The 27,746-nt window shown below is 35.6% G+C and overlaps 1 protein-coding gene across 2 annotated transcripts; it reads right to left on the bottom strand.

Moving 5' to 3' along the window:
* Positions 1–871: 871 nt before the first annotated feature.
* VGLL3 (vestigial like family member 3) lies at positions 872–20,030 on the bottom strand. Of its 2 annotated transcripts, XM_087937492.1 has the most exons (5): positions 19,629–19,768; positions 17,146–17,250; positions 15,977–16,223; positions 11,915–12,418; positions 872–3,260 (listed from the first exon to the last, which is right to left on the bottom strand). In XM_087937492.1, exons 3-5 carry the CDS (start codon positions 16,197–16,199, stop codon positions 3,214–3,216), a joined length of 774 nt encoding a protein of 257 aa, XP_087793618.1. In that variant the 5' UTR covers positions 16,200–16,223; positions 17,146–17,250; positions 19,629–19,768; the 3' UTR covers positions 872–3,213. The 2 variants fall into 2 exon arrangements, with proteins under 2 accessions (XP_087793618.1, XP_026556461.2); XM_026700676.2 differs by lacking the exon at positions 17,146–17,250 and having other exon boundaries at positions 19,629–20,030.
* Between the last annotated feature and the right edge of the window lie 7,716 nt (positions 20,031–27,746).

The raw sequence follows: 27,746 nt of genomic DNA, 5'->3' as shown, positions 1-27,746 counted from the left end.
GGAACTGCAAGCTACTACTATGATAGAAATATATAGCAACCCAGCAAATGCTCTGTTGCATGGTTTATTTATTAATTATTCAACTTATAGAATAAAATTCAAGAATTTCATTAGATTATCTGGCAAAGGTGAATTGTGAATGAACCATGAGCTTCACCAGCCAGAAAGAAGAGATGATTGGCAATGCCCTATAGTATTTGAAATATCTATTTAAACGAAGAGTACTTCATTTGAAAAAATGTTCCCAATAAGAGTGAAGTGAAGCCTATAGATAGAGTATATTTATGAATCTTCACTACATTTTTAAAAAATGAATAATTTAGCATAGGTTTTGGGAAGCTGCTATTTCACACAAAAAAGTTGCATCATGAGAATTTTATTTAATAGAATCGTGACTCCTGAACCAATGATTTTGGAATTAAGCAATAGAAATCACTTTTGAATAATTGTGTTCACTTCTATTTATTATAAATTGATGGTTATGATACTGCTGTGATTCAGGGTCTTACAGACAAGACAATCTCTGTAGTTTTCTACACCTATATTTGCACACCTCCACTTGGTTTGTACACCTTTAGCTCTTCCTGGCTTTTTGCTTCTTTCTACTCTTACATAGTTCTTTCTCCTTCCTTACCCTTTCCAGACATTGACACATTTCCTGCCTTTTTTTTAAAGGTACATATGGCTCTGAGCATGGGAAACTTTAAACAACTTCAGTAGATCAAAGCTTTACACTGAAGGAAAGAGAACATGCAATTTTAGAACATTTGAAATCTTTGGATGAACTAGAAATCAATACATTATATTCAGGATAAAAAAAACAGTTCTGAAGAGTGGTAGAAAAGACATTCAATAGACTGCAAAGGGAAAATGCTTATGAAAAAAGAACAGCTTTATTCCAGTACTTAATAGTAATGAGCTTTTTGTAAATATATAAAGTTTGCACAAATAGAAACCAAATCCAGATCACAAAAGCCATTTTCCATTGTGGTTACCTGTTGAAACAAAACCCATTCTATGATTTCCATTAGAAATATCCCTAATTAGTTAAAATATAACTTTGGACAAATCAAACCACAATTTTAATAAATTTCACTAAATACTGGTGTTTAATATTTTGATGATAAGTTTACCATATTTATTATTGTTATTCTCTCTGATTTTACTAAAATTATTAATTAATGTCTGTTTCATATTCAACTAAAACAGTTGGTTCAACAGAATGTTGATTGGGTTATTAAATACAGGTATTCTTCGAGGTATTACAATTTTACTTAGTTATGGTTCAAAATTATGACACCCCCCCAAAAAAGTACTTACAACCTGGTTATCAAGTAACGTATGTTTCATTGGTCATTCATCCTTATGACTGACCACAGAGACACCGCAACATGCCCACTGACTATTTAACTCCCCATCCTGCCCCATGGCTTTACACCATGAGGCCAATGCCCCCACTGCTTTACTGCCATGCAGACTTTGTTTGGTCCTGGCCTGCTTGCTGCTGGATGGCTGGTTTGAATGAGTGGCTTCAGGAATTGGGGCATAAAGGCAGCAGTGGCAGCCAATACAGTGCTTATTTGTTTCATTGGGCTCACAGGGCTGACAAAACTGTTTTCTTTAGTTCTCACATTCTTACAGCTTCACCAGTATCTGACTAAAGATGGCTGTTGGTCTGGAACTCTGGTGATCTTTGAAAAGTCAGTGAGCAATCAGGCATGGGTAGGGGGGAACAATTGGAATCTGGAAGGAAACAGGCCCAGCATATGTGGACACCCGGTGGGGCAGGGTGGGGGGAAAGCATGAGATATCTCAGTGGGTTGAAGGAGGCCTTGAGTGGTCCAGCACTAGGTCACCCATTGTCTTCCCCTCATGAGATACATCATGTGCACTTAATGATCTCAATTAACAAATCCATTTAATTTAACATAATTCAGTTAACATTTGGTTTACAAATGTAATTGGCAGGCTCTACTACATTCATAACTCATGTCTAATCAAGTCAGTGTCAGCTATTAGCAACAGCAAAGCCAGACTTTCTCTAGATGAGTTTTGTTTAAAATTTCAAAACTGTACTTGTACCAAATCTCTTTGTAGCATCACCTCATACTTTCCAGTCTACTGTATATGCTACATAGATTGCTTAAAGTACTTCCTAATCATGGATTTCAAGGCTGGTATAAGTAGGAAACTTCCAAATAGTTTGCAATGAGGGGGAAAAAGAGACACGTACAAGTGCAATATAAAGTGGCTTCTAAAGCACCCAATCAGGTATTTTAATTAAGATTGAAGCTGAAAGAAATTAGGCTAATATTAGGTATTTTGTGCTCAACAGTAAGAATGGCATTAATGTCAGTGTAAACTTAAGACCAAAGCTTCCTTTGCAGTTAGATTTTCAGTCAAAAGCTCTGTATCCGATTACATTTTGAAACAAATTGTCCATATCTCAAAGTTTTCATTAAAAGCAGTAAAGCTTACGCTCATGTTTTTGATGCTGCAGCTATTAAAACTATTTTATATGTAAGTGATTGTTCAGAAGAAGGTAAAACACATTCAAGAATTTGTTATCTATGTAGGACAATCTATATAGCGAACAGTGAACAATTACAAGATATTTGAGCAAATAACAATAAAGTTCCACAAACAACTAAAAGTAGGCATTTAAAACATCTGACAGTGCACCTCTGCAGACAAGTTCTTTAAACAGAACTTTAACATTATTTAACTTTAAAAAAACAATCTGTTCTAAAATATCCTGTAAATATTTATGTAAACTTTCTGTATTTCCTCAAAAAGGATTCACAAATAGCTACCAAAATGCATTCCCAAAATTTAACAATTAGTTTCAGTTATGTCCTCACCTGATTGTGCATTAATATTAGATGCCAATACAACCACACCAAATGCTTATTTAGCGGCATAAAAAGATGGATATCAGAAATGCTGTTGCAGATTCAGGTGACAAATGATGGATGATGAATAGCTGTTGTCTTTTCATCTCATTTCTACTTAACAATCCTGAGATTGACAAATAGGCAGCTGGGTATAAAGGATCAGTCATATGATACAGTAGGCTCAGCATCTGCTTAGCAAAATGTCTAGTGGTGCTGTGAAGATGCAGAGAGGAGAGAGACAGATGGAAAAGGTGTACCATATCCCTTTCTCAAGGATAGGAACTCTTAATGTTGATTCTTTACAAGTTCCATTTGTACTTCAAAACCATAAAGCCGCCTTAGTTTTGTCCTGATGTTGGGTGCCTGCTTCAAAAGAAAAAGGAAAGGATGCATCAATGGAAAATGTAATACATTTTCTAGACATTATACAAACATACACACACACACACGCAAAGAGAGTCTTCAGTCTTCAGTCTTCCAGGAAAAATTGGGGTGATTTTAAAAAATTTGATATAGTTACCAAAATCCTTTGGCATGAACTTTACCTCTCTTTATAAAATTCAATAAGTGCCTAAAAGATGTTGGTGCTTTTCAGAAATTATAAGATACCACCATTTAGCATGATAGGAATAAGACACAGTGAATCTTAAATTGTTGTGGTCTCTTCACTCAATTTCCTGGCAACCTTGCAAAGGGATTAGCAGCTTTTCTGATTTTGTACTTAGAATAACAGTATTAAACTCAAAACCTATAATGGGTTAATCTTAGCCATATTTTAAGGTTTGTTGCTTTAGTCATAATTATGACTTATATAAAATAAATAAGCAAAATACTTGAAGATCTCATAGTTGATTGATGTGAACAAAGAACAGTGAACAGCATCTTGGTTCATATCATTAACTACAGTTTAGCATGTCATTCAAACCAGTGAATACAGAGCACTCGCCCCAAATACCATATTTTTTGTGCTATAAGCTACTCCAGACCATAAGATGCACCTAGCTTTATTTCCAGAATATGTGTGTGTGTGTGTGTGTGTGTGTGTGTGTGTGTGTGTATTTGCTGATGCTTTATTTAAACTAAATTTGCATATCAGTGATTGCATGACCTCTGTAGATGCCATAGGTTAAATAAATAAATAAACCTAATATGTAGTTTTGATGAAATTGTGTAGTTTAAGAAGTCTTCAAAAAGTCTTGAAATAACAGTGTGACCAAAAAAACATACAGGATATACCATGAGAAACTATGCTTGACTTTCAAGACACTCCCTATTGCACCTTGCTTGTTCCATTATTATTTTTTTCAGTCTTACAGCTGCTAAAAATAAAAGCAATCCTGGATCAATATGAAAACCAAAACCTAATTGACTGAAAACAATTAGTTCAGAATTTTTTTTTACCAGACCGATGAATCTACAAACAAAAGTGTTAGAAAAGTTTAATACAAGGAAATTGAAAAAGATGAGACTGTTATTGGTCTCTATCTCAAATCAAACTAAAATTAAGGATAATGCTGAAATTTCAACAGTCAAGGGTGGGGGGGGGATGGCAACATTCCTGAAATTACTTACTGTTGAATCATTTCAATATACAGTATTTTAATATATTGACTGAATATACTTTTACAATTCTTCAACATCAAGGAAACTACATATAGGCATTTAGAATTATATTTGGTCTTCTGTCTCTTGAATAAATGGAGATGCCTTTCTTGGGACTATGAATGATGCTAATGAGTGGATATTAGTTTCCATTTTCATTCTTTTAAGGATGAAGGATATTTAAGAATATTGTTGGGTAGATAGATATAAGTAAAGATTTTTCTTGTAAATGCATAAAAGAATGCTTTTAGTTGAATGGTTGGAATTGGGGTATAGGAAATGCATTTTCATTGAGCTACATATTTCTGTATATAGTATTCAAATTCTAATAACTATTTAAATGACAAAGCATCTACACAGAAGAGCTAAAAGTTAATTCATACATGGTGAAATGAGGGTGTCAATGTTCCTCCTGTATAGACAATGTAGGTTTCAAAGGCCCATGTCCGGGAGTTGCCTTCTCCAAAACTCCATTTCTGATATTACTCAGCTAGAATATAGAATGATGGTAAATACAAGACCCTCAATCTTACTGTAGTACAGCAGCCCCCAACTTTTGGACACAAGGGATCTGTTCCATGAAGAGAAGTTTTTCTGAGGACCAGAGAGGGCATGATTTTGATGCTGCTTGCATCCTGCAGATAGAGCTTTGTTTGTTTGTGTGACCCAATTTCTGCCATGCCGCAGCCCAGTGCTGGTCCACGGACTGGGGTTTGGGAGGGCCTCCTGTAGTCCATAAAATTCTTGGCAGCATTGCTACCAAGCACCCAAGCATCATCCAGACTTTATGTAATATTTAAATCTACCTCTATAACCAAAGATGCAAAGAGTGTCAATAACAGCATGTAACCTTGCCTTATTTTCAGGACTATTTATTTAGCATATGGCATATCATACATACATTGACTAGAAATATAAATTAATATTTCAACTATATTAGTAGAATCCAATAAAAATATGAATATTCAAAAAGATCTATGTTCAAATATCAATGAGTGAGGGGGAAAAAGGACTGTGGCAAGAAAAAAGGACTGAAATACGCATGTTAAACATTAATGAAGCTTTTTAATGTCTCCCAGAACTGGTACCCCAAGAGGCAAATGATTTCAACTACAAGCCCTTCAGTGACATCACTTCATTACATCTATTTTTTCTGTTACTTCCAGTACTCCTTAGAATATGCTAATTATCACAAACATGTGAATCAACTCAAGCAAAGAAAAGTTTGGATAAGAACAATGCATAGAATAATAAACTCTGAAACACTAGATCTTGTGAGTAACTAACTACAAAGCATGTGAGTAAATGTTGTGTGACTACTTCTGAGTAGGATTATATTTTTACAGGCAGAGAAACATCATGTGATATATGCGAGTTATCACCCCTTAATGTGCTTTAACTCAAGGAAAGCAGTACCATCAGCTTAGAGAAAACATTGTTTTAATAGCCTGGACAAACTTTAAGTCAAGTGACACAAAATAGAAATAATCAGGGGTTGGATTCTACCAGTTCTCACCTATTCACCAGAACCGGTTGTTAACATCCTAAGCAGTTCAGAGAACCGGTTGTTACAAGAAATTACTGGCCTAATCCTATAAGGAAGGCAGGAAGGAAACATTCTGGTGTTGTTTACAGAAACTGCCCCTCCATTAACCATTTTTATAAGGGTTCTTGGCAGGGCTAGACTTCCTGTCTCTGGAAGTTTTTTCCCCTCCTTTGCTGGTACTTTGCTTGTGTGGAGTGACCATTCAAAGTTACAATGGCACTGAAAAAAGTGACTTATGACCATTTTTCACATTTACAACTGTTGCAGCATCCCCACAATCATGAGAGGCCAGGCGAGGCAATGCATGCCTCGATATGAGTGATATTGAGTTGGCCATACGCAGCCAATAACATGACCACCAAGCCACATCCACCAAATAAGCCACGCCCACAGAACTGGTTGTTAAAAAAATTGAATCCCACCCCTGGAAATAATGAAACAGCCTCTTTCTAGAACAGCAAACTTATATTGATTAAATTTGTATGAAGTGAACAGATGGATCTGTATTTTTTATAATGACATACCCTGATTTGTGATTAGGGGAATCTGAATGGGAGGATGTGGGGGGAACTGTCAAAAAGGTGACATGTTGATTGCACATGCAAAGGGCACTGATTTGCTTAGTCGTCTTGCCATTTTTTAAACATGGCCATATCACTGTAGGCCTCTCTTCTGCATTTTTTCAAAAATATTGATGCAATGCCCATTTGCTGCCATATTGTCACTGCTGATATGATCATGAAGAGGAACATCTAATGACCAATGGAGCATGCACATCTTCATTGCATGTATATAGGATTCTGTGGTTGGCCAGCACTCAACACCATATAAAGCTACCAGATGTACCATAACCAGTGAAATATGCCTCCTCAAATGTTCTTTAACATAACAAAATAATTATAAAACTAATGTGTTTCCAGCAGGTTCATCTTGTCTTCATTTTTTTCAATATTACCCCAGGTTAAGTTAAGATGTGAAAAACAAAATATGAATTTTAACAAAAAAAGCACACACACACACACACACACACACACACACACATAGACACACACATGGTGTAAATAATATATACTCCTTTGTAACTACAATGCAAACTATTGCAATTGTGCTTTCAAATTATTCTAATATACGGATTCTAACATGATTCTTCACCCTTCGCTATTCTTAGTTTAGCTCCAATCCTCAAACATTCAACACATTTGAACAGAAAAGAAAAGGAATGATATCTCATTTATTACCTTTTTATGTTTGAAAATTGTCAACAAAGTTGGGTAATGATGAGGGGTTGGTGCAATGACATAATAATGCAAGCAATAGTTTGGGTGAATTGATTGTTGAATTCTCCTTGCAGAAAGAAGACTCCATGCCATTTTATTAATGGAGAGAAACAGCAATGGATGAGATGACTTTTTAACAATAAATCATAGAAGTGCAAAAAGTAAATAGATTCAGAATGACCTTAAGCCAATTATATTTTCTCCATCTGATCTTACTCACAGGACTCTTACCAATAAAAAATGGAACACAAGCCATGTATGGTGCCTTAAGAAGAAACACAGAGCATAAATGTAACAAATGAACAAACTGTTATTCCCACATCATCTACTGCCATATATTCACATCTCAACAAGCCTGCTCCTCATTTGAAAAGATTCTACAAGGTGGAAAAAGAATGTGTGTAACTTCTTTCCAGCTTACTCATGAAATGATTTTATCAGGTCAAATATATCCATTATTGACTAAAATAAAACAGGCATCACTAACACTGTTTCAAAGCCAAATATGTAATGGAGACTGTTCTTCATTATGCAACATCATTTTTAAGGCATGCATATACCGTAAGCTGCTGTATATAAACAAATGGACATTCCCCCTCAAAAAAAAAAAAAGAATAAAGACACACTATTAATGTTATATACATGTGAGAATCAAATTTATTAAATGCCAGGTTAATGGTAGGAATGTAAAGCAGTACAGGAATTAAGGAATTCTTAAAGCAAGATGTTTTTTGAGAAACCATGCACTCAGATCTAGGTATTCTAATCCTTCCAATTTTCTAACCCAAACAGCCTTTCTCTTATACCTCTCTATACTGTATCTGCCCACTAAAGTCTCACAGCATCTTTCCTTTAAAAAAAACTTTTAGAATATTTTAATTTTCCTATAGGCAAGATCTCAACTTATCCTTTTTTAAAAGTCATATTTATCATATACTTTGCTATATACATTTAGCTTTTTTGTGCCATTATCCAGGTTCTGCTGCTATAACAAAGGTGCCATAACCCAAGTTCTAATCTACTGTATAATGCAATATGAATGCAATATCAGTTTTCTACTCAATTGTACAGAATGTGAAGGATGTGTGTTTGTGATTTATTTTTATTGTTATAATGCACACTGAAGATGGCATTTATTTTTGTTGCACGAGGTGCAATAACAATAACGTAAACTAAACTAAAACAAGATTTGGCACACCATGCAAAATAAGTTACATGCATACTACCGGGTTTCTCATATAATAAGGCTGGGTGTTATTTTTTTTTGAGCCCCCAAAAAATGGCTAGGCCATCTTTTCGGGGGTGACTTAATTCCCCCCTCCTTGCATCTTCGGGTGGGCGGCGACGGCTTGGATGTTGACCTTGGCGTTGGTGGGGCACTTCATAACGGGGTCAACACAGGCAGCACCATATCTGGGCTTGCAACAAAAGTACTTCCTAATGGCAAGCCCCCCCCCACCATTCCCACCATTTCGCATGTTTTAATGTAGACCTTAATTTGGGGGAGGGGCTAATTTCATTTCATGCCTATAAAACATGCTGGGACTTCCTATTGTGGGAGGCCATATTGTTGGAGAAACAGGGTAGCATAAGAAACTGCATTTAGCTCTAACGCTTTAATTAATTCTGTTCTTAGACTAAGAAGTCACAAGTTTGGGTCTGAAATCATGAACTTGACATTATCAATCTCAGTAATGCTACTCTCTTGGAATGGAAAAGGAGCCTGTTCTTTCTACTTAATTGATTCTACTTAATTGATTCTTTAACCACCTTGATAGCTGGGGGAACACACAAAAACATAACTCTCTACACTGCATTATTAGTGTTTCATTTTTTTTAAAGTATACATTATGGCTATATTAAAGTTATTATATGTGAGAGTACACCTAGCTAATGTGATGACCTTCTGCCCTTCCAATTTTCTTTTCTCCATGAAATAACAAGTTTGCATTTTCTGTTTTGTTTTTAACTTTTCCTTTAAAATTAGGGCTTTAAAAAAAAAGAAATATTTTTTTTGTGGGCTGAGTGATAGTCTGGACAAAGGAAAATAAAAATAAAAATAGATGGTATAATATTTGAGGCATTTTTCCTTCTATGTGTTAATCAAAACAAATTTCATTGAAAAATCAAATCTACTAAAAATATACTATACCTTGCAAAAAGTAGGTTCTATAAAGAGTAATCTGCTTGTCTTGGCAGATGATGACATTATAACAGCTCAAAATATGAAACATAATTATTATTGTTTCATCACTATAGCTAGAAACATTATTAATGGCCATAAAATTATCCAGGCTTTTTAAATATATAATTGTGTGCTGTTTTTTATTAATTTCTTGAGGCTGCAAGTATCAAGCAACTGACTGTGCCATTATATAAATGCAAATGTGAAAATAAACCCTGCTAGTTTGTAGCTATTAGTACAGAAAAAAAGAGAGAGAGAAAGTCAGATGCAGTTAAAATACATCCAAATTATTACTTGTCTTTTCCCTTCCCTCAGATAATTATTTTGCTTGATCCTGTGTTCTATTTCAAACATTTAAAAAAGGAAAACAATTTAAAGAGACAGAATGTATCTAACGTTTTCCTGACACAACACATAGAAATCTTGAAGTAAATGAGCCTATGTCCAATGATGTTTAATGCATAAAAAGATTTGCTTACAATAGTGCCAAATAAACCTATGGATTTATACACAAAAAAATGAACTATGACACATATTCATCAAAACAGTCATCATTATGTTTTTCCTAAATGCTGCTATTTGGTAAGGACTTTATAAACCTGTATTGAATATACAGGTTTTCTCTCATTTCTTTAATGGAGTCATCTCAAATGAAGATAGCTGTTTCATTTTGAGCGCAAAACCAAACATACATTACCTTCTTTAAACATGCCATAGTTTCTATAGACCGAAACTTCGTGATCTATTATCCAGTAATATGTAGGTAACAAGATGGGAGAGGAAGGAAGGGAAGGGAAAGGAAATACATGCCTATGCTAAATTTTTCACAATTCAGTAAGTGATAATTCATATTTTTTCAGAAATTAGTTATGCCAGTCACAAGCAGAATGTATAAGTTCCACAATAAGGCCAATGAACTATCCTGTATCATCTGCTATATAACACAGCACAGGAATAGTTTAATATCAAATCATATCATATCATATTTATATTAATAGTTAATAACAAATTGGGCAAATGCAGTAGAGTTCTGAAAATTTCAGTTTCTGTGTAAAAAAATGCCAATAACTAGACAAGCCAACTCATTAGAGTTATTCCAACTTTCTAACAACACAGGCTTGGTATATAGATGACATAACACCATGCATGTTTTAATTCATGGCTTGTCTGACAAGTGATAATTACTTATTTGTTCATAACACAAAGCATGAACAATAGTTTACAAATGTTGATGATTGATTTAATAATCATGTTAAAATGCATTGAAAAAATATTTGCAGGATTAATGTCACAGGACATTTTGAAAAGCTTTGAATGAGTTTGCAGATCAACACTTCAAACAGGAGTTTGCCTCAAATTTTATATTTCAATATCAATAATGCAGTCAAATCTGCTGAATGACAATATCTGAAATCAGCATTCTTATAAGTTGTAAATTTAAGAAGTTGTTTTAAGTGACTGATTCAAAATAAGCCTAACAATAATGTTATCTGTTTTTATTGCAAGAACTAAGCTTGTAGTTTAGTGTAACAATTTGACATTTTCACAAATGCAGAAAACATATTAATCAGTGGTGGGATTCATTTTTTTTTTAACTACTGGTTCTGTGGGCTTGGCTTGGTGGGCATGGCAGGGAAGGATACTGTAAAATCTCCAGTCAGAGGTGGTATTTGCCAGTTCTCTGAACTACTCAAAATTTCCGCTACCAGTTCTCCAGAACTGGTCAGAACCTGCTGAATACCACCTCTGATATTAATGTAATATGTACTCCAAATATTGAGTTGTCGCAATGGAATTTGGTTTGTATAATTACAAGGCAATTAATTGTAGCTGAAATTGTAACTTAACATTCTGGAAAATTATGGCAATATCAAGTCTGAAATCAGTTTTCAACTGAATTAATGACTAAAGATTATGAAGTTTCCAAACTTAAAACCAAAAGTCAGAAAAAGCAATTCAGTTTTAGCAAAAAAAAACCCTCCTACTTACAAATATAAATACATAATTATATTTTAAAAAATTGAGTAAAATTTATAGTGTGTGTTGATTTATTACGGAAAAGGTTGACATATCATTGAATTAAAAAAAATCATTCAGGTCTACAGTATGTGAATTTAAACCATCCTATTCTTGAACAAGATTAAGAACAAAATTTATTACAATTGCTTATTCTAATAAAGAAAAAAGTTAAACTTGGACTATGAAAGTCAACCATAAAGGCTCATGGTGACCTTAAACCAATTAATATTTCTAACCTGTCTTAGAGTTTTATGAAGATAAAATAGGAAAAACTAAGTATACCATATTGAACTCTGGAAAATAAGGAAGAATATAAATACAATATTTTAAGAGCTATAAGTCATACTTTTCTGAAATATGTATAGATACCCACAGGCTAATTCCAGCTTACCTGTTTCAAATCCAAACGTTGGCACAATATCAACTGTCCCATGGAAGGCTCCTGCCCAAGCCGAGGTAGCACAGCTGACAGTAGTAGGATCTGACTTCATTGCATCACACTGTGGTGGAGGAATCTTGCCTGAACAAACTGAGGGCACTGGCAAAGGTCTGTACCGTGGGTCAAGATGTGAAGTCGGATGATGATGATGATGCATGTGTACATGGGGATGATGGTGATGCATGTACATATCATGCATATGTCCATATGAAGAGCTCACCTGAGATGCTAAAGGATAATGCCAAGACTCTGGCATGTTAGATGAAGGAGGTGGAGCAGTCTGATGCAACGTATGCCCTGGCCAGCTGTTAGGATCTGCTACTGAAAAGGTGCTTGGTATAGTAATGGGAAAATCACGATGAATCCCACTTAAAGATTGTGGAGGTGGAGTTTGATAAGAACTGGTCCAAAATGAAGCTGGGAAGCTCCTCCTTTGGTTTGCAATTGTTGTGTTTTCTTTTAAGAGAAAAAGCAAAAATGATATAAACTCTCAAAATGAACTCAGAAACACCACTGCTATTATGTAGAGAAACTAAGGATGTTCATAAACATTTTTAAATGTTCATGAAAGTATACCAATAAATATAATAATCATAGCACATTTTATAGTGACCAGTGCTTTATATCTATTATACCTTTTAAATTAAATCTAAAATTAAATTCATATTATTAAAACAGAATGTGAAATAATTGAAAATCTGATGAACTAGTGATTTCTGAATCAAGGAGGCAGTTTTTAAAAACTGTATAACACCATGAAAAAATATTGAAAATTATGGAGACAAATATTTTTATATTTCTTATAAGAATGGAGGTCTCAAGATGCCTTATAAAAGATCTCTATAGGGATGTTATTCAACAGAGAAGGCACAATTGCTATTTAGATATATCCTAATGGAAAGGACCCATGTCATGTCAGCCTTGCCAGTACTCAGCAAAACATAATCATAGTCAGATTGTCCTGCAGTTATCCTTAGTCTATACCAGTGTTCCTAACCACAGCAACTTTAAGATATGTTAACTTCATCTTCCAGAATTGCCCAGCTAGCATCAAACTCCAGACATGCTGGGTTGAAAAATGCTGTTCTAAGTCAACTATGACCTTAAAGGTGACAAACAGATTGAATTACAGCAGAAAGCACCCTTGGACTGAAAATCATGGAGTAGTGTGTTGAACATGCACCCCAGCAATAAGCCTGGGGGTTAAATTTACCTGATGGTGGTTTTGTTGCTGGTCTGTATGGATTCCTGTTAGATTTTTAGGTATTATTAATTTAGGATTCTATTATATCTATTGTTCTGAAACAGAGGTTTTAATCCTCTGTTTGCGACCCAGAGGAACTATGTGATTTCTGTCAATTTAATATGTTAATTTAGTTTGTTCTTATTTTTGTTTGTTGTAGCATTATGTTAATGATTAATATACTGAGAAATAATAAAATTAGTTACAATACTTTCACAAATTCTGAAAATCCACATAAATCATTTGTTCAGGTAATTAAGTTACAATACTCTATGAATTCAAGATATGAATTCTTGAATATGATATGAATCTATGAATTCAAGATGCTACTATCTCTTTAGATCTGGCCATCCAAAGTAAACTTAAATTGCTTCTTAGTTGTATTTCTTCACTGTACTTTGTATGGTCTTAATGTGCTGTTAAACTAGTGAAAATAATTAGAAGAAAATATGTTATATGGTTTTAAATTTACTAGTGTCTGGAGACACATGCGTAGTAATATTATTGGAACTATCTAATATAAAATAATGATAAGCAGAATATAAAAGAAAGAACTAGAGAAAAATCACAAAATACAAAGTTCTTTACATAGAAGTAAAACAACTGTGGCAAAGGAAAACAAAGATAGTAATAGGTATCTCAGAAGCAATCCCAAAGCAATAGGATCACAGTTTGAAAATACTTGGCAATGGCAAAATCATCATCAATCAATTGCTAAGGATGTAAGCTTTACTTTGAAAAGCTTACATCCTGTGACAATACCTTTAATACTATCAGACCACAACATCTGCCAATCCAGAGTCCTTGGAAATGCCAAATCCAGATGTCTAAACATCTGACTGATTATGCAACCAACCTAATAATGTTATACTATCTTTTCATATATAAAACTCAAAGCAGCAAACATGCCTAAGACACCTGTCCCCTATCTATTTTTCCACAACAATCTGTAAAGAGGGTTGGGCTCAGGGATGGGATACGACAGGGTTAACTACCGGTTCAGAGATTTGGTGATTTATGATGTGCTTCCCTGCACGCTGCGCGCAGAGAAGCAGCCTTTGAAACAGTCCTCTTTTCCTGCTTTTTTAACTGCAGCTGTGCCTTGCACAGCAGCTGAAATTGAAAAATCAGGAAATAAAGGTCAGGTAAGAGCCCGGGTGGGTGGGTGGGCAAAAACATCAGCAGACATAGAACTGGTTTTATGTCTGATGCTCTTCAGAGCTACCAGTTCTATAGAGGTGGACAGAACCGGTAGAAACCCACTCCTGGTTGGCCTAAGAAAGAATGCCGTCTCAAAGTCAACCAGCTGGCTTTCATGGCTACAAAAAAGCATAATCAACCCAAATTGTTGGATTTGTGCTATTACTGTGATTACCTTTAATAAGACCTGAGAAAATTACTTAGTGGCATACTAGTGTCCAAATTTCTAAAAGTGGAAAACACTTCATAACTTTTTTTTCTGCCATTGCAAAACAGAAGAATATTGAATATTTTTTATTTGTTCTTCTATCAAGATAAATCAGTAGGTAATTCTTAATCCTGAATTATTTTCAATGTTGGTTTGGGTCTGGAAAAAAATTTAAATCTCCAAAATATTTTTATAAAAAAACTAAAGAGTAAAACTTTAGATACATATTAATTATTTATAAGAACTCTACAATAAAGAATGGGAAGGTCACACACTAATAAATTAAGAGCTCTGAAGATTTAAAAAAAGTTTGTTTTTCTGCAGATAAAATTATTGAGTAAAATGTTACCTTTTATGAATATTGAAAAATCAGATAAAGTTTTCACTTTTTAAAAGTATTTGTTGCCAATCCCGTAATAGTGGAAGTATAAAATGGGTGCAAAGATGTTAACTCCTATGATATAGGCTTATGTCACTGTGTTAATTTCATATCCATACATTTGTTTAGATGGTTTAAATGGGTTTGCAGAGTTGAATATTTTGAATTACATATCCCATGTTTTGAATGTATCATTATTGGAAGAATTATTCCAACTATTTGCAAAGTTTGAGGTGCTACAAATGATACTACTCTTCAGTGTCCTAAAAACAGAGAGGTTCAGAATGACAATTTTGAATCAACACTGTATGTCTGTTAACTTAAACTTAATTGATATAATGACCAATGTTATTCCACATGACCACACACTGATATGTTTAAAATTGGGCAAATGATTTTCTCTATATATGATATGCATTTCAATTGCTTTCTTGTGTGTTTTGAATTTTTAATTACTCTTACTTGTTATTTATCTATACATTAAAACTTAATAATGATGAGTGGTACAATGGCCTAGAGGTAGAGCTCTAACCTCACACTCAGGAGGCTGTGAGTTCGATCTTGGGTAGAAGCAGATATTTTTCTCTTTGGACACGATGAGAATATATCTGCTGAATATAACTCCACATTGGTGACAGGAAGGGCATCCGGCCAGTAACCACTCAGCTGCATTCTGTTGCCCAAACTCCACCTTGCAAGGATTATGGGGTCATTAAAAGATGATTTGATTAATAATGATAATTAAAACATTCCCAGCTGTTTTTACATTCTGCTGTTTAGATTCTATCCAGCCAGGGCAATATTTTTGCTAGCTAGCCCAATTTTTCTAGCTGCATCTCTTATATGTTGGTTGCAGATAGATGTATGGTTTTGTGTTGTGTTGTATTGCTTTTGTTCTTTAAATAACAATAATATAGTAAGATGAAAGAAATCACAGTATGTGAAGAAAACAATGTACAATTCAGTTTTCCTTTTAAAACTTACCTCTCCATAAATCTGTTTTGGTTTTTGAAAGAACAGCCTCTGAATTGAAGTTATTGGCTTGATTTAAAGCTCTTGAAAAGTGTTCATCCACCACTGAGCCAATATCTCCCTGAAAGTAGGTGAAAAGGACGCAGCGAGAATTAAGGTATTCCATTTCAGTAGGCTGATCTTTCTCCTCTTCCTCTTGCTTATTAGAAAGTGTTACTTCCAGAGTTTCTTGCATCTTACTGTATACAACTATTTTATTCTAAGAGAGAAAAAATGGATAAATAATAGAATAATATATAATTACATATCATAAAAGCTAATGATTGTCAACCTATGAAAATGAATATACATTATATATTTGTTACAACTGTCATTCATGACCCATTCTCCATAGTACGAAATTTGCTAATTAGTTACTATCATGGCCTGTTAGGATCTCACTGATATTTCCCATCTGGTTATTTGATTGTGATAGAAAAAAAATTAAAACAAGTCTTTCTGAATGTTTCATAATGGTGAAAAATACTATCTCACTCCTAAACAAATACATTTTTATTATGTCTCTTTCACTCTTTGGGTGAGCAGTCATGACCAGTAGATGATGGAGAAAGAGGAGAAAAGTAATCCCTTCCCTCAGTGAAAAGGAGTAAGTATTCAGAAATGAAAAATAGAGGCCATATATTTTGATGAAGAAAAGAAGAATGCCAATAATTTATTATTTCAGTGTTACTCAGCTTTAAGATGTTTCATATTTAACAAAAGCAAATTCTTTGCAGTATTTTTGTGCATGGCATAAAAAGGCAGATTTAAGCTGAATAAATAATGTGGAAAACAAAAGAATTATAATCTCAATCTTATACATAATTACTTGGAAGTAAGTTTTAATTATTTTCCAATAAAATAGACAATTATGCTAGGAAAAAATCAGCCAAATTTAACCCAATAATTTTCAAAATATTCCCTTTTTTTACAAAAAAATTGTCTGTTATGACATGATACCCCAATATTCTATTATAAAAATCAAAATCAAAATTTCAGTAAAATAAATCATAATGTTTCAAAGCAGTTTAGATTTCTAGATATGAAAAACATCTGCTTCTTGATAGAAAAGTTTGTTCAAAGTAGAAATTAATGTCATACAACATTAAATTATAAATCAATAAATAAACTTGAATACCTACATCCAAAAATCAATTACAATTCAACTGAAGGGGAGAGAACTCCAGATTTATACTGCTCTGACACTGTAGAGTGGGCTTGAAATAATTAGCCTGGTTTTGATAAATCTGCTCACAGTAGCAGAAAGAAAGAAAAAATAAAACAGAAATTATTGAAGTTTAGACCATATTTGTGAATTCCAACCAAGATAGTATTAAGGGTCACTTCCCATGTATGGAGAAAACATTTTTGTGTGTGTGTGCATAATAATGATAAAACCTCATGGAATGCAGTAAAAGCAAAAAAAAAAAAAAGTGAATTCTCAGATGACTATATTGAGGCCAAGTCAATATTAGTCCCACTTCACCCACGCACAGCATAGTCGAAAAGTGCTGTCATCCTGATAAGAATGTACTGATTTATTTTGTTACATCAGATTCATAAGTCAAAGAGTAAAAGCTAAATTTCAAAAATAAAATTTTATATATAGTTTTTATATATTTTTCACTTTTCTTTGAAATCAATACTATAATCAAATATATAACAAAGTTCGGCTTTCTATCATTTATTTAAATTTTGGCGAATAACTCTGCACATATTTAGCAAAGAAGTCAGTGAAATTGTATTTAATAAAACATATCTACTGAAACTGCTGCCATGGTAAATATACTGTATATGCAGACATTTGATTCATATAAGTCTTAATTTTGTTGTATCATGGCTGTTATAATACTGACCTGAACAATCAATTGACTTAAAAACAAATAGCAAGCAGTAGAAACAATATAAGCAACATAATATAATGGCACTTTTAGCAGAAATGTGTTCATTTACTGAGATACTATATTTCCATGCATTACAACTCAGTTAATCGAATACTCTTATGCAAAGGATTAAAGTCTTTGCAGTAATACATCCTATAGTTTTTAAAATGTTTGCTGTTACAAACCAATTTTCTATCTGAAACTATGGGACATTTTATTTCTGGTGACATATATAAAAGACTAAAACTCAAAACTGACTAGGCTTTCTATTTAAAAATAACTTATTGTGCTTTAGAGTCTACAATCATCATAATGATCAAATGTACACTATAACAAACCTCAAATGTTTCTTGGAACCTACTTTTAATTTAGACAAAACAATATTACATTACCCTTCAAAAGAAAATTTTAGTCATTTATTCTGAAGACATGTACCCGTAAATAAAAGACCATACTGAATTTAATGTGAATTGTTTCTGGACTTGCTGTATATTCAAACCTGGGGCATAAATGCAGAAAAATAGTCTTCCTTAAGGACAACCTTCAGCTTTTATTCAGAATTAATGGTGAATTCATGAATTCACAGCACCAACATCCCTTCTTTTTAGCAATTTATGCAAGCAGGCTTACTCTTCCAAGTCCGTACATTCCTACTTCTAAGATAATAGCAGAACTTTGAACAGATATCAGGTGACTCAGAAAAGGGACAGAGTGGCTCTCAATATTGTCTTCACAAAGGTTTTCATATTCCAAGAAGAGGATAACTCAAGAAACCCTCCAGCCTTGGGCACAGAAATGGTAAAAAAAGAAGAAAAAACAGCAAGCTGGATGTATCTTCCACAATCCTCTGATACTGATACTTCCATTTTGATCAGGTGGGAAATAACTTTAAACATGAAGTGCTACCAGTTTGCAGTATATTAGTTCTATGTTACGGAACATAGCAGCACCTTTTCTTCTGCCCTCTTAGGCAGCCCTCTTACAGGTTCCTTGTTAAGTCTGCTCATCTGATAGCCTCTCTTCTTCAGTTTCAGCATCTAGATATCCAAATCATCCAAGCCCTCCAGCGACAAAGGTCCAGTGCTCCTCGTTTGAGCAGACACTTTGTCAAATGAGTGGCTGAAGCCACCCTACCTACACCTACACTGCTCAGAGCCTGCCCAAATACTCATAGGGTGGCAAAAAATAAACTGCCATTCACCATGTAGGGGCATTTTGGATCATGTTCAGACTAAGGTTTGAAAGGGCTATGTATAAGGTGTTAGTAGTAAGTCAAAGCATGTGTTCATGAATACAACTGTGAGTAAGTGACCGAGTCAAGCACTGCATCTGACTGGATTCATATGCTCTTTTTATATGTAGTCTGCTTGTTGAAGAGATGAGTATTACTTCTAAATTAGAGAACACCGGAAGAATATTTGTGTATATGGAGTGTGGCTGAAGACAGGTCTCAACACAGAGCAACCAGTCACTCTGTTCAACCAGGTATGTTCACCTAATGAGCCTCATGAATCAAGCTCCTAAGTGATACACAGCATTGGTTAAACTACAAAGAAACCCAGCCCCTTCTAGAGATAAACGTCCAGTCTTTATTTTTGAGCCGACACTTCACCAAATTTTTCTCACTGCTGGGTTCATCCACCCCACCTCTCCCAAGAACGGGACTAGCAGACTTCGTCATTCTCATTTCTCCGCCCACTACTAGAAGAACAGCTTTCCTGTTGACTCGTTAAGACTCTCACCTGTTGGCTCGACGCGAACGCCGGTGTGGAGAAGGGACAAGGACTCGTGGAAGACACGGAGGATGCTGCGGGCAATTTCACCTGGGACGGGTGACACGTCGCCTGTGCCTGGTGCCTCACCACATCCGAGCAACTCATGCTGACTCGCAGGACCTGCCCTTGCTGGTCGCTGCAGCTCTACGCCCCGGTCACGGCTACCTTTTCCCAAGTGATCTCGACAACGGCGCTTTGATGGGACTGCGAAGCCAAGATGCGTTCATCTTCAGCAGGCGGCCACTTTAACACTTATATAAGAAGTTCTGAGCCGCGGCGGCGGCGGCGGCCGCATTAAGGAGGCAGAGAAGCGCAATACGCCTCTGCCGCCCTTATTATCATATACGTAATACGGAGCCCCCACGCTCGATCAGTTGCTAGAGCACCAGGCAGCGCGTCCCCACTTTGGAAACTCCGCCTTGCCCTCTTCGGATTGGAGCAAAGTTTGCATCGAGACTGAAAGTGGATTCTCACCAAAAAAGAAACTGCCGGCTTGCTTCTTTTGTGCAGGTTGATAGAAGCGCACTGTGTCAGTCCGCTGGGTTAGATTGGGGTATTGCGCGATGGGAATGCTGCGGTACGTTTTGCTTCGCGAAAGCTGAGAATAGCAATTGCGCCCAAGGAAGGATGAGGAAATAATATACATTTTTGCTTTTTTTCTTTGCTGTCAATGTATCTGACAATTTGAAATTCATCGTGGAATATACATCATCGTCTAATTTAATTTTGCATTGCATTTTTGCATTGCATTGTTATAACCTTAGCATAAAAGATGGGACATACAAAGAGCAAAAAACAAACTTTCGTTCTAGTCGCAGCAGGTATAATGGCATCTGTTTTCCTAAAGTGCGTTATAATAAAATAATTTCAGGAAAAAAAGAAATGACAAATCTGTAAGAATTGATGCAGATTTAACCGTTTCTTCTCATGTGATTTTTAAAAAGACACCTTATGCAATATAATGCCAAAGCTCATAAAACTACCACCAAACCATTTTCAATTGGAGCATTTTGTGAATTGCTGCTTTTGGAAAAATGCTTATAGTTTTCTGGTTTTCCATCATGTGGGAACGAAGTAGTTTATTTTTAAAGGAAAGGAAATACTCTCTCTCTCTCTCTCTATCTCTCTCTCTCTGTGTGTGTGTGTGTGTGTGTGTGTGTGTGTGTGTGTAGCCATAGAATACTCAGAATCTTTTTACCTGTACACATTCACCCACACCCACATAATATTATTGCTATCCATCCAGGGGCAGCATATGGCAATCAGACAACCAACTGAGGGTTACCATGTAATGTTACAGACTGCTACATATGTGTTCAGAAATTGCCACATGTGCTTCAATTCATTTTTTCCCAACATTTTCATCATACTGTCATCCACCCATGAAAATGTAATGCTATTGCAAGCAAATCACCCATGTCCATTAAAAGCTTGACCATGGTCATTTAGCTATCTACAATATAGTTGTTAGGAATAACAAGCTTACCTAACGTAGTTTGTGTAAAATAATATATATAAACTATGATAGTAAGTTTAAGTGTGTGTTACTTTAAACTGCAAAGCATGTAATTTTGGGTGCGGTCAGGAAACCGCCATAAGAGGGAGCAAGAGAACCTGCTGGATTGCTGACGATTGCTGACTATACTGGATTGATGATTTGCTAACTGCGTGTTCCCTGCTGCTGCGTTATTGATGTCGAAGGAAGAAAGGAGGTTTGACTTCTTCATATCTCTACTGCGAGGAGATATATTACTGGACTGATATTTGTAAGTTTACTGACCTCTTTTTCGACACTGGACTTTGCAACTGTATAATCCCCGGACGGACTGAACTAGTGAATGATATGTGGACTGTTTGACTATGCTATAACTCTTACTAGAATAAACTATTTAACTAGCACAGTGTATCTGTTTTATTGAGTGTAAGCTACAAAAATCTCACATATTTTGCCTGCCTGCTTGACTGCCGTGCAGATTCTGCTAGGGTGTATCCCTAACAATAGTCATGAGCATTTAAGTGGGTCATGGATGGCTGCTTTATTGGATTTCATTGTACCTTCTTTGGAATAATGTAGATTTACCATCCACATCTACATTTTTTTCTGTTGAAAGGTGGACCATTGTGTAATTAACTGCTCATGGAGGGGTGAGCACGTGCAACCCATGTGTCAATATGTCACAGAACAGAATACAGAAGGCTGCATGTGGTTTATGCCTTATGGTTGCTACATGGTGAAGAATGATCCTCTTATTCTTTTCGATTTATGATTTGTCAGACTGCCTTGGTTTAGCCTTAGCATCCAGATTCATTGTTTGTTAGATGGGAGTTGCTGCAACAATAATGTGATTAGTCAGTGTTAACTCTCAGTTCCTTTACTCCATTGTCTCCAACATTGCTATGGAAGAAATTATCCTGGCCCCAATTCTGCATGGGTCTGTGGGGGAAATGACTTTCAATTTTTGACTATTCTGTTCTGCAATTTATTGGAAGACATCATAAAAGCTGGAATTAAAGTGCTATCTGCCACCCACCAGGTGTATATGAAGTATATAGAGGAAAAGTGTACATACAATGGGACACAACTGGTCAATTAGCAGCATACTGTTACTAAGATATGTGGAAATGGGGGATGGTTATGCCTTTTGTACAGACTATTCCTGCAGAGGAATGCAAAGCTTTCTGGTTAAACAGGAAACACCTGTAAAATTAACATGAAAAAGACTCTACCATCTCCTTTCTTTTCTCCCACCTTCTCTCACTTACAGTGTGCTACATGTATTATGAGGCTTGGATCCTACCTGTGCAAGTCAGACTCAACAGTATGCAAAAATATTCCTTTCACTCTATGACAAAACGAGGGAAAGCTAGGATCCTTGCAATTGTGGGTACCCAGGTTGTGCCGTGGGCATTGAGGGAAAGTTGGACTTTATATTTGACCTGTTATTTCTTTTTAGTAACCTTTCATCACCTGAATCAATCTCCCCACCTGTAGGTTGCCAGGATATGTGTATGGGAATGGTTTTATGAGAATAGTACAAAATTTGGAAACTATATGGCATTCACAGTGACTCACATATTTGCTACTGCTAGATATTCCATATTGAAAATCTGCCATGCAGAACTCAGCTTAGCAAGATGTGATACCCTGCTACAAAATATACAGGTTTCCATCCCAACCGGTTAGGAACTACCAAAGAAAAACCACATAGTCACTAGCACTTATAATATTACCTTGTCAGATAATGAAATGTCTGCAAGCAAATAACAAAGCTCAGAGAGCACCAAGAATTCCACCTCAGGAAAAAGAAGCTGAACCATAGGTGAAGATTTCATTTTAATTCAATAATAGTATTGAATAGTAGGAATGAATTAATAGTAATTTAATATTACTGTCCTACTGGCATGCAGGACAGCCCACAGAAGCAATGCTATGATACTAGATCCATTATCTCACAATGTTTGTCTTTGCCATGTCAAAACTTCTCTTTCCTATACTGCAATATGGAAAGGATGGAAGTGCACTGGGAATTCATCTGTGTGGCAAACCTGGTGGAATTTTCAGTAAAAGTACATAAATTGACAAGAGTTTATGGATGAACAACTGTGTATGAAAACACATCAATCTACAACCTACACTTGATTATTGCTTCAATTGTGCATCCTGTGCTTATAGTAATGAACAGCCAATTCTACTGCTCTTTGATAGTCCTGATCAAAAGGGACTGGGTATCTTAATTCTTACTGCTGCTTTCTCCACATTTCAGAAGTGTAGGGACAAAAGATGATTAGACATCTATGGAACTCCCTACAGCAGGGACTGGGCATCCCAGAAGAGTTGTAGGATACCTTCAAAAGCAGACTGCAACATGCAGGTCACCATGGACTCCCTTTATTCCCTTTGATTCCATATTTCCATCCCTATTTTGCTGTTATCTTCTGCCAAGATGCTATGCTAACATGTGGATTAGCAGGAATGGGCATGGGGGCTGTGTATTTGCACACAGCAGGTAGTCAGTTGCTATTCCAGGCAGGCACAGCTGCTTTCCTTGGATTTTACTGAGAACACAATCTGCAGTACCTCTCAGTAAATGATACTGAGACTGAAAAGCTACATATGGACTTTTTGAGCCAGTGAACCAGAACATGGGTAAGCTTGCAAAGAGACGCCAACAGATATGAATAGAAACACACACAAGCACAGAAATGTGCCAATACCAATGCCTATCTACACACTGTTACTGGTATCAGTTCCATGAAATCTTTAAGAAACTGATAATTTGTTATTCTATGACTATCACAAAGATGGGCCATTTTTCACTTTTCTTTTGTTTTCTTATATCCATTTGCTGGTGAGATAAGATAAAGGCTTTAAAGTTTGTTAAGCGCTCTCCGGAAAACTGGGATTTGGAGACAATATACATATTAAAGTGACCGAAGGAATGAAATCCAGTTTTGATCAGAACTTGTAAGGAAATACTGCCTGTCCTGGCCACAGAGGAACTCACATGGTAGAGGAAGACTCCATAGCAAAACTCTAAATGCTTATTATAAAAAAGTGGAACTTTAAAAGCAGAACCATCAAAAGATAAAATTTCAGGCAATCTCAGTCTCAACATTTGTAATTATACAAGGTACCTGTATTCTGTCTCACATAAATCTTATCATCAGTCTAGTTAATTTCTACTTCTGATGAAGTGAGGTAAAACTCAAGAAAACTTCTTACAATCAAAGTTGTTAGTTGGAAAGGTCTAGATAGATAGATAGATAGATAGATAGATAGATAGATAGATAGATAGATAGATAGATAGATAGATAGATAGACAGACAGACAGACAGACAGACAGACAGATGATAGATAGATGCCTGTTTGCTAGTTTGAAAAACTAATCAAGTCTTGTCGGCATGGTGCACAGTTAGCACAGAATAAATATACATAAAAAGATATAAGAACAAAGTACAAAAAAAAACATAGCAAAATATTTAGAAATAAAGCAAAAATCCATAAAATGGACTTTGTAAGGACCCAGTTCAAATGTATTTTCATACACAGTAATCATGCTAATTTAAGCGAAAATATGCTTGGGTACATTCACCAGTTTGAGATATCTGAAAGAAACAAGTTTTCCAGTTCTTTTTTTTTTTAATAAAATATTATTTCATTTTATAAATATCGGTAGGAAGAAAGCTCAGCCAAGCTTTGTCAGAACAGTCAAACAGCTTCACTCACTCAAATAACTGTTTTGTACTCTTTTGTTGGTGAGTCTTCCATTCCAACAATTTTGTTTGGAACTGTAGAAGAAAACCACTTTTTTTTTCTGGACTGTTATTTATTATTTTTTCTGTAAGGTTAATTTCTCCCAAGCTATTTTAAATAGGAATCACCGAACAAGTTATGATAAAAACCTAAGCTATATGGATATATAACATGTTTATATGTCTCTACTGTATGTTGCTAAATATTAAACATATTCTACCTTGAGTTAAGAAAAGCATTTACAGAACTTAGAGGCAATTTTCCATCTTTCAGAGCCAATTCATTTGGAACCACCTAGTGATATGACAGTGAGAACTATCAACCAATAGAAGGGCTACCTACCTATCTATCTGAATCAATCTATTGAAGGTAAAGGTCTTATCACTGAAAGTTTTTTTATTTATTAGATGTGGAAGCCAAATCTAATTTGACTTACAATAAAAAAGTAATACCCAAAAGGAAAAATGTTGAACAGAGCAGAAAATAACTTATATAAAAATAACACTAATGGAGCTCCACAGCTAGTCGACCTCAAGACCTAGAAAAACAGTTTTTTAAAAATATTTGGAACATCATTAGGATGGAAACCACATAGAAATCTGAGTAGAAATCATTCTACAGAATAGGTGTATGACAGAAGGCACTTGTCCTAGTACTCAAACCAAACTGACAAATGACTTGTCCCAATAGTTTTATTAAGATGACAATAGGAGGGAAGGAAGCATCAAAGTTCCATAAATGAAGAAACAAGGACACAACCTCTCTCTCCTGCTACTAGCTACTGAGAAAGGAGGAAAACCACTGTATTACAGTGCCTATCCACAGCCAACTAGTCCAAAATAAACATGATCAATAGTATTGAAATCCTCTGACAGGTCCATGCTAGCTCTGTTGGTCACTAGAAAGTAAGAACAATGCTATTTCTGTGCTGGACCATGGCCTGACACCTGACCGTAATGGGCTTCCTTCAGATCTTCTGCAAATGCTCTCAGACCATATTTTTTAAATGGATCCAGCTGTCCAGGCACTTAAAGTCCAAGGATGACCTCTTGAGGGGAAAATACATCTTTGTCTTCTTCACACTCAAAAGAAATTGACATTACTGCATGATGTACAGTTAATCTTCTGAATACCCTTGGCAATCTAGTAGATTGCTGAATCTAATAGCAAGTGGAAGCTGTTTATGGTTATAGACTAATTTTTACCAGAATCTATTATGCTGGTCCAGTGTGATTCACTAAGGATTTTTAACTTGTCATTCTAGGCTGAGAGAAATTGACTGCTCTAAAGTTGTCAGGTAGCTTTCACAGGAACATAAAAGTAACTGTAATGTTACTGCTTCTTTTATAAATCTATGAGCTAGATTGGAAGAAATTTATTCATTAAAATAAAAATTATTATTTCAAAATAGCAAGATAATTTTTAGTTTATGTAAAAATAAAAATGATGATTACAATAAATGTAGGTGAATTTACATGTCCTGGGATAATGTGGAAGGATCCAATCTGTCACCAGGGGCAGAGATTTAGTCTTCAGAGATTTCTGTCTCATGCTGGAGCCCATCCTCAGGGAATTCTCTCTAGCAAAGAATGTGCTTTGGGCTAGTTATATGATACATGGTTGTGTGTGGCTTTTTAGTTGTTGATATGGGTATTGATGGCTGATTATGAAATCATTGTTGACTTAATAGTCAACTATCAACATCCCAATCAACAACTGAAAAGCCACACACATTACAGCAAAGCACACTCTCTGCTAGAGAGAAGTTCCCTGAGGATGGGCTTCAACACAAGTCTGAAAGCTCAGAAGACAGGTCTCTGGTCCTGGTGACCAACCCAGATTGGATCCTACAACAAATATAATGTGAATGTGGATGGATGGATGCTACAGCTTTTTTAAAAAAAACAGGTGAAACTCAAAAAATTAGAATATCGTGCAAAAGTTCATTTATTTCAGTAATGCAACTTAAACGGTGAAACCAATATATGAGATAGACTCATTACATGCAAAGCAAGATAGTTCAAGCCATGATTCATCATAATTGTGATAATGATGGCTTACAGCTCATGAAAACCCCAAATCCACAATCTCAGAAAATTAGAATATTACATGCAATCAATAAAACAAGGATTGTACAGAGAACTATATCAGACCTCTGAAAAGTATAAGCATGCATATGTGTACTCAGTACTTGGTTTGGTCCCCTTTTGCAGCAATCACTGCCTCAATGCGGCATAGCATGGAAGCTATCAGCCTGTGGCACTGCCGAGGTGTTATGGAAGACCAGGATGCTTAAATAGCGGCCTTCAGCTTTTCTGCATTGTTCGGTCTCATGTCTCCCATCTTTCTCTTGGCAATGCCCCATAGATTCTCTATGGGGTTCAGGTCAAGAGAGTTTGCTGGTCAATCAAGCACAGTAATCCCACGGTCATTGAACCAGGTTTTGGTGATTTTGGCAGCGTGGGCAGGGGCCAAGTGCTGCTGGAAAATGAAGTCAGCATCCCCATAAAGCTCATCTGTGGAAGGAGCACGAAGTGCTCCAAACTCTCCTGGTAGATGGCTGTGTTGACACTGGACTTAATGAAGCACAGTGGACCAACACCAGCAGATGACATGGCTCCCCAAATCAACACAGACTGTGGAAACTTCACACTGGACTTCAAGCATCTTGCAATGTGTGCCTCTCCATTCTTCCTCCAGACTCTGGGTCCTTAGTTTCCAAATGAGATGCAAAAGTTGCTCTCATTAGAAAAGAGGACTTTGGACCACTGAGCAACAGACCAGGTCTGTTTTTCTTTAGCCCAGGTAAGACACTTCTTATGTTGTTTGTT

Source organism: Pseudonaja textilis, chromosome 7 (genome assembly GCF_049901715.1).
Source record: "Pseudonaja textilis isolate UNSWEBS1 chromosome 7, rPseTex1.2, whole genome shotgun sequence".
In the NCBI taxonomy this organism is placed as follows: Eukaryota; Metazoa; Chordata; class Lepidosauria; order Squamata; family Elapidae; genus Pseudonaja; species Pseudonaja textilis.
This window is presented reverse-complemented; position numbering and strand designations above follow the sequence as displayed.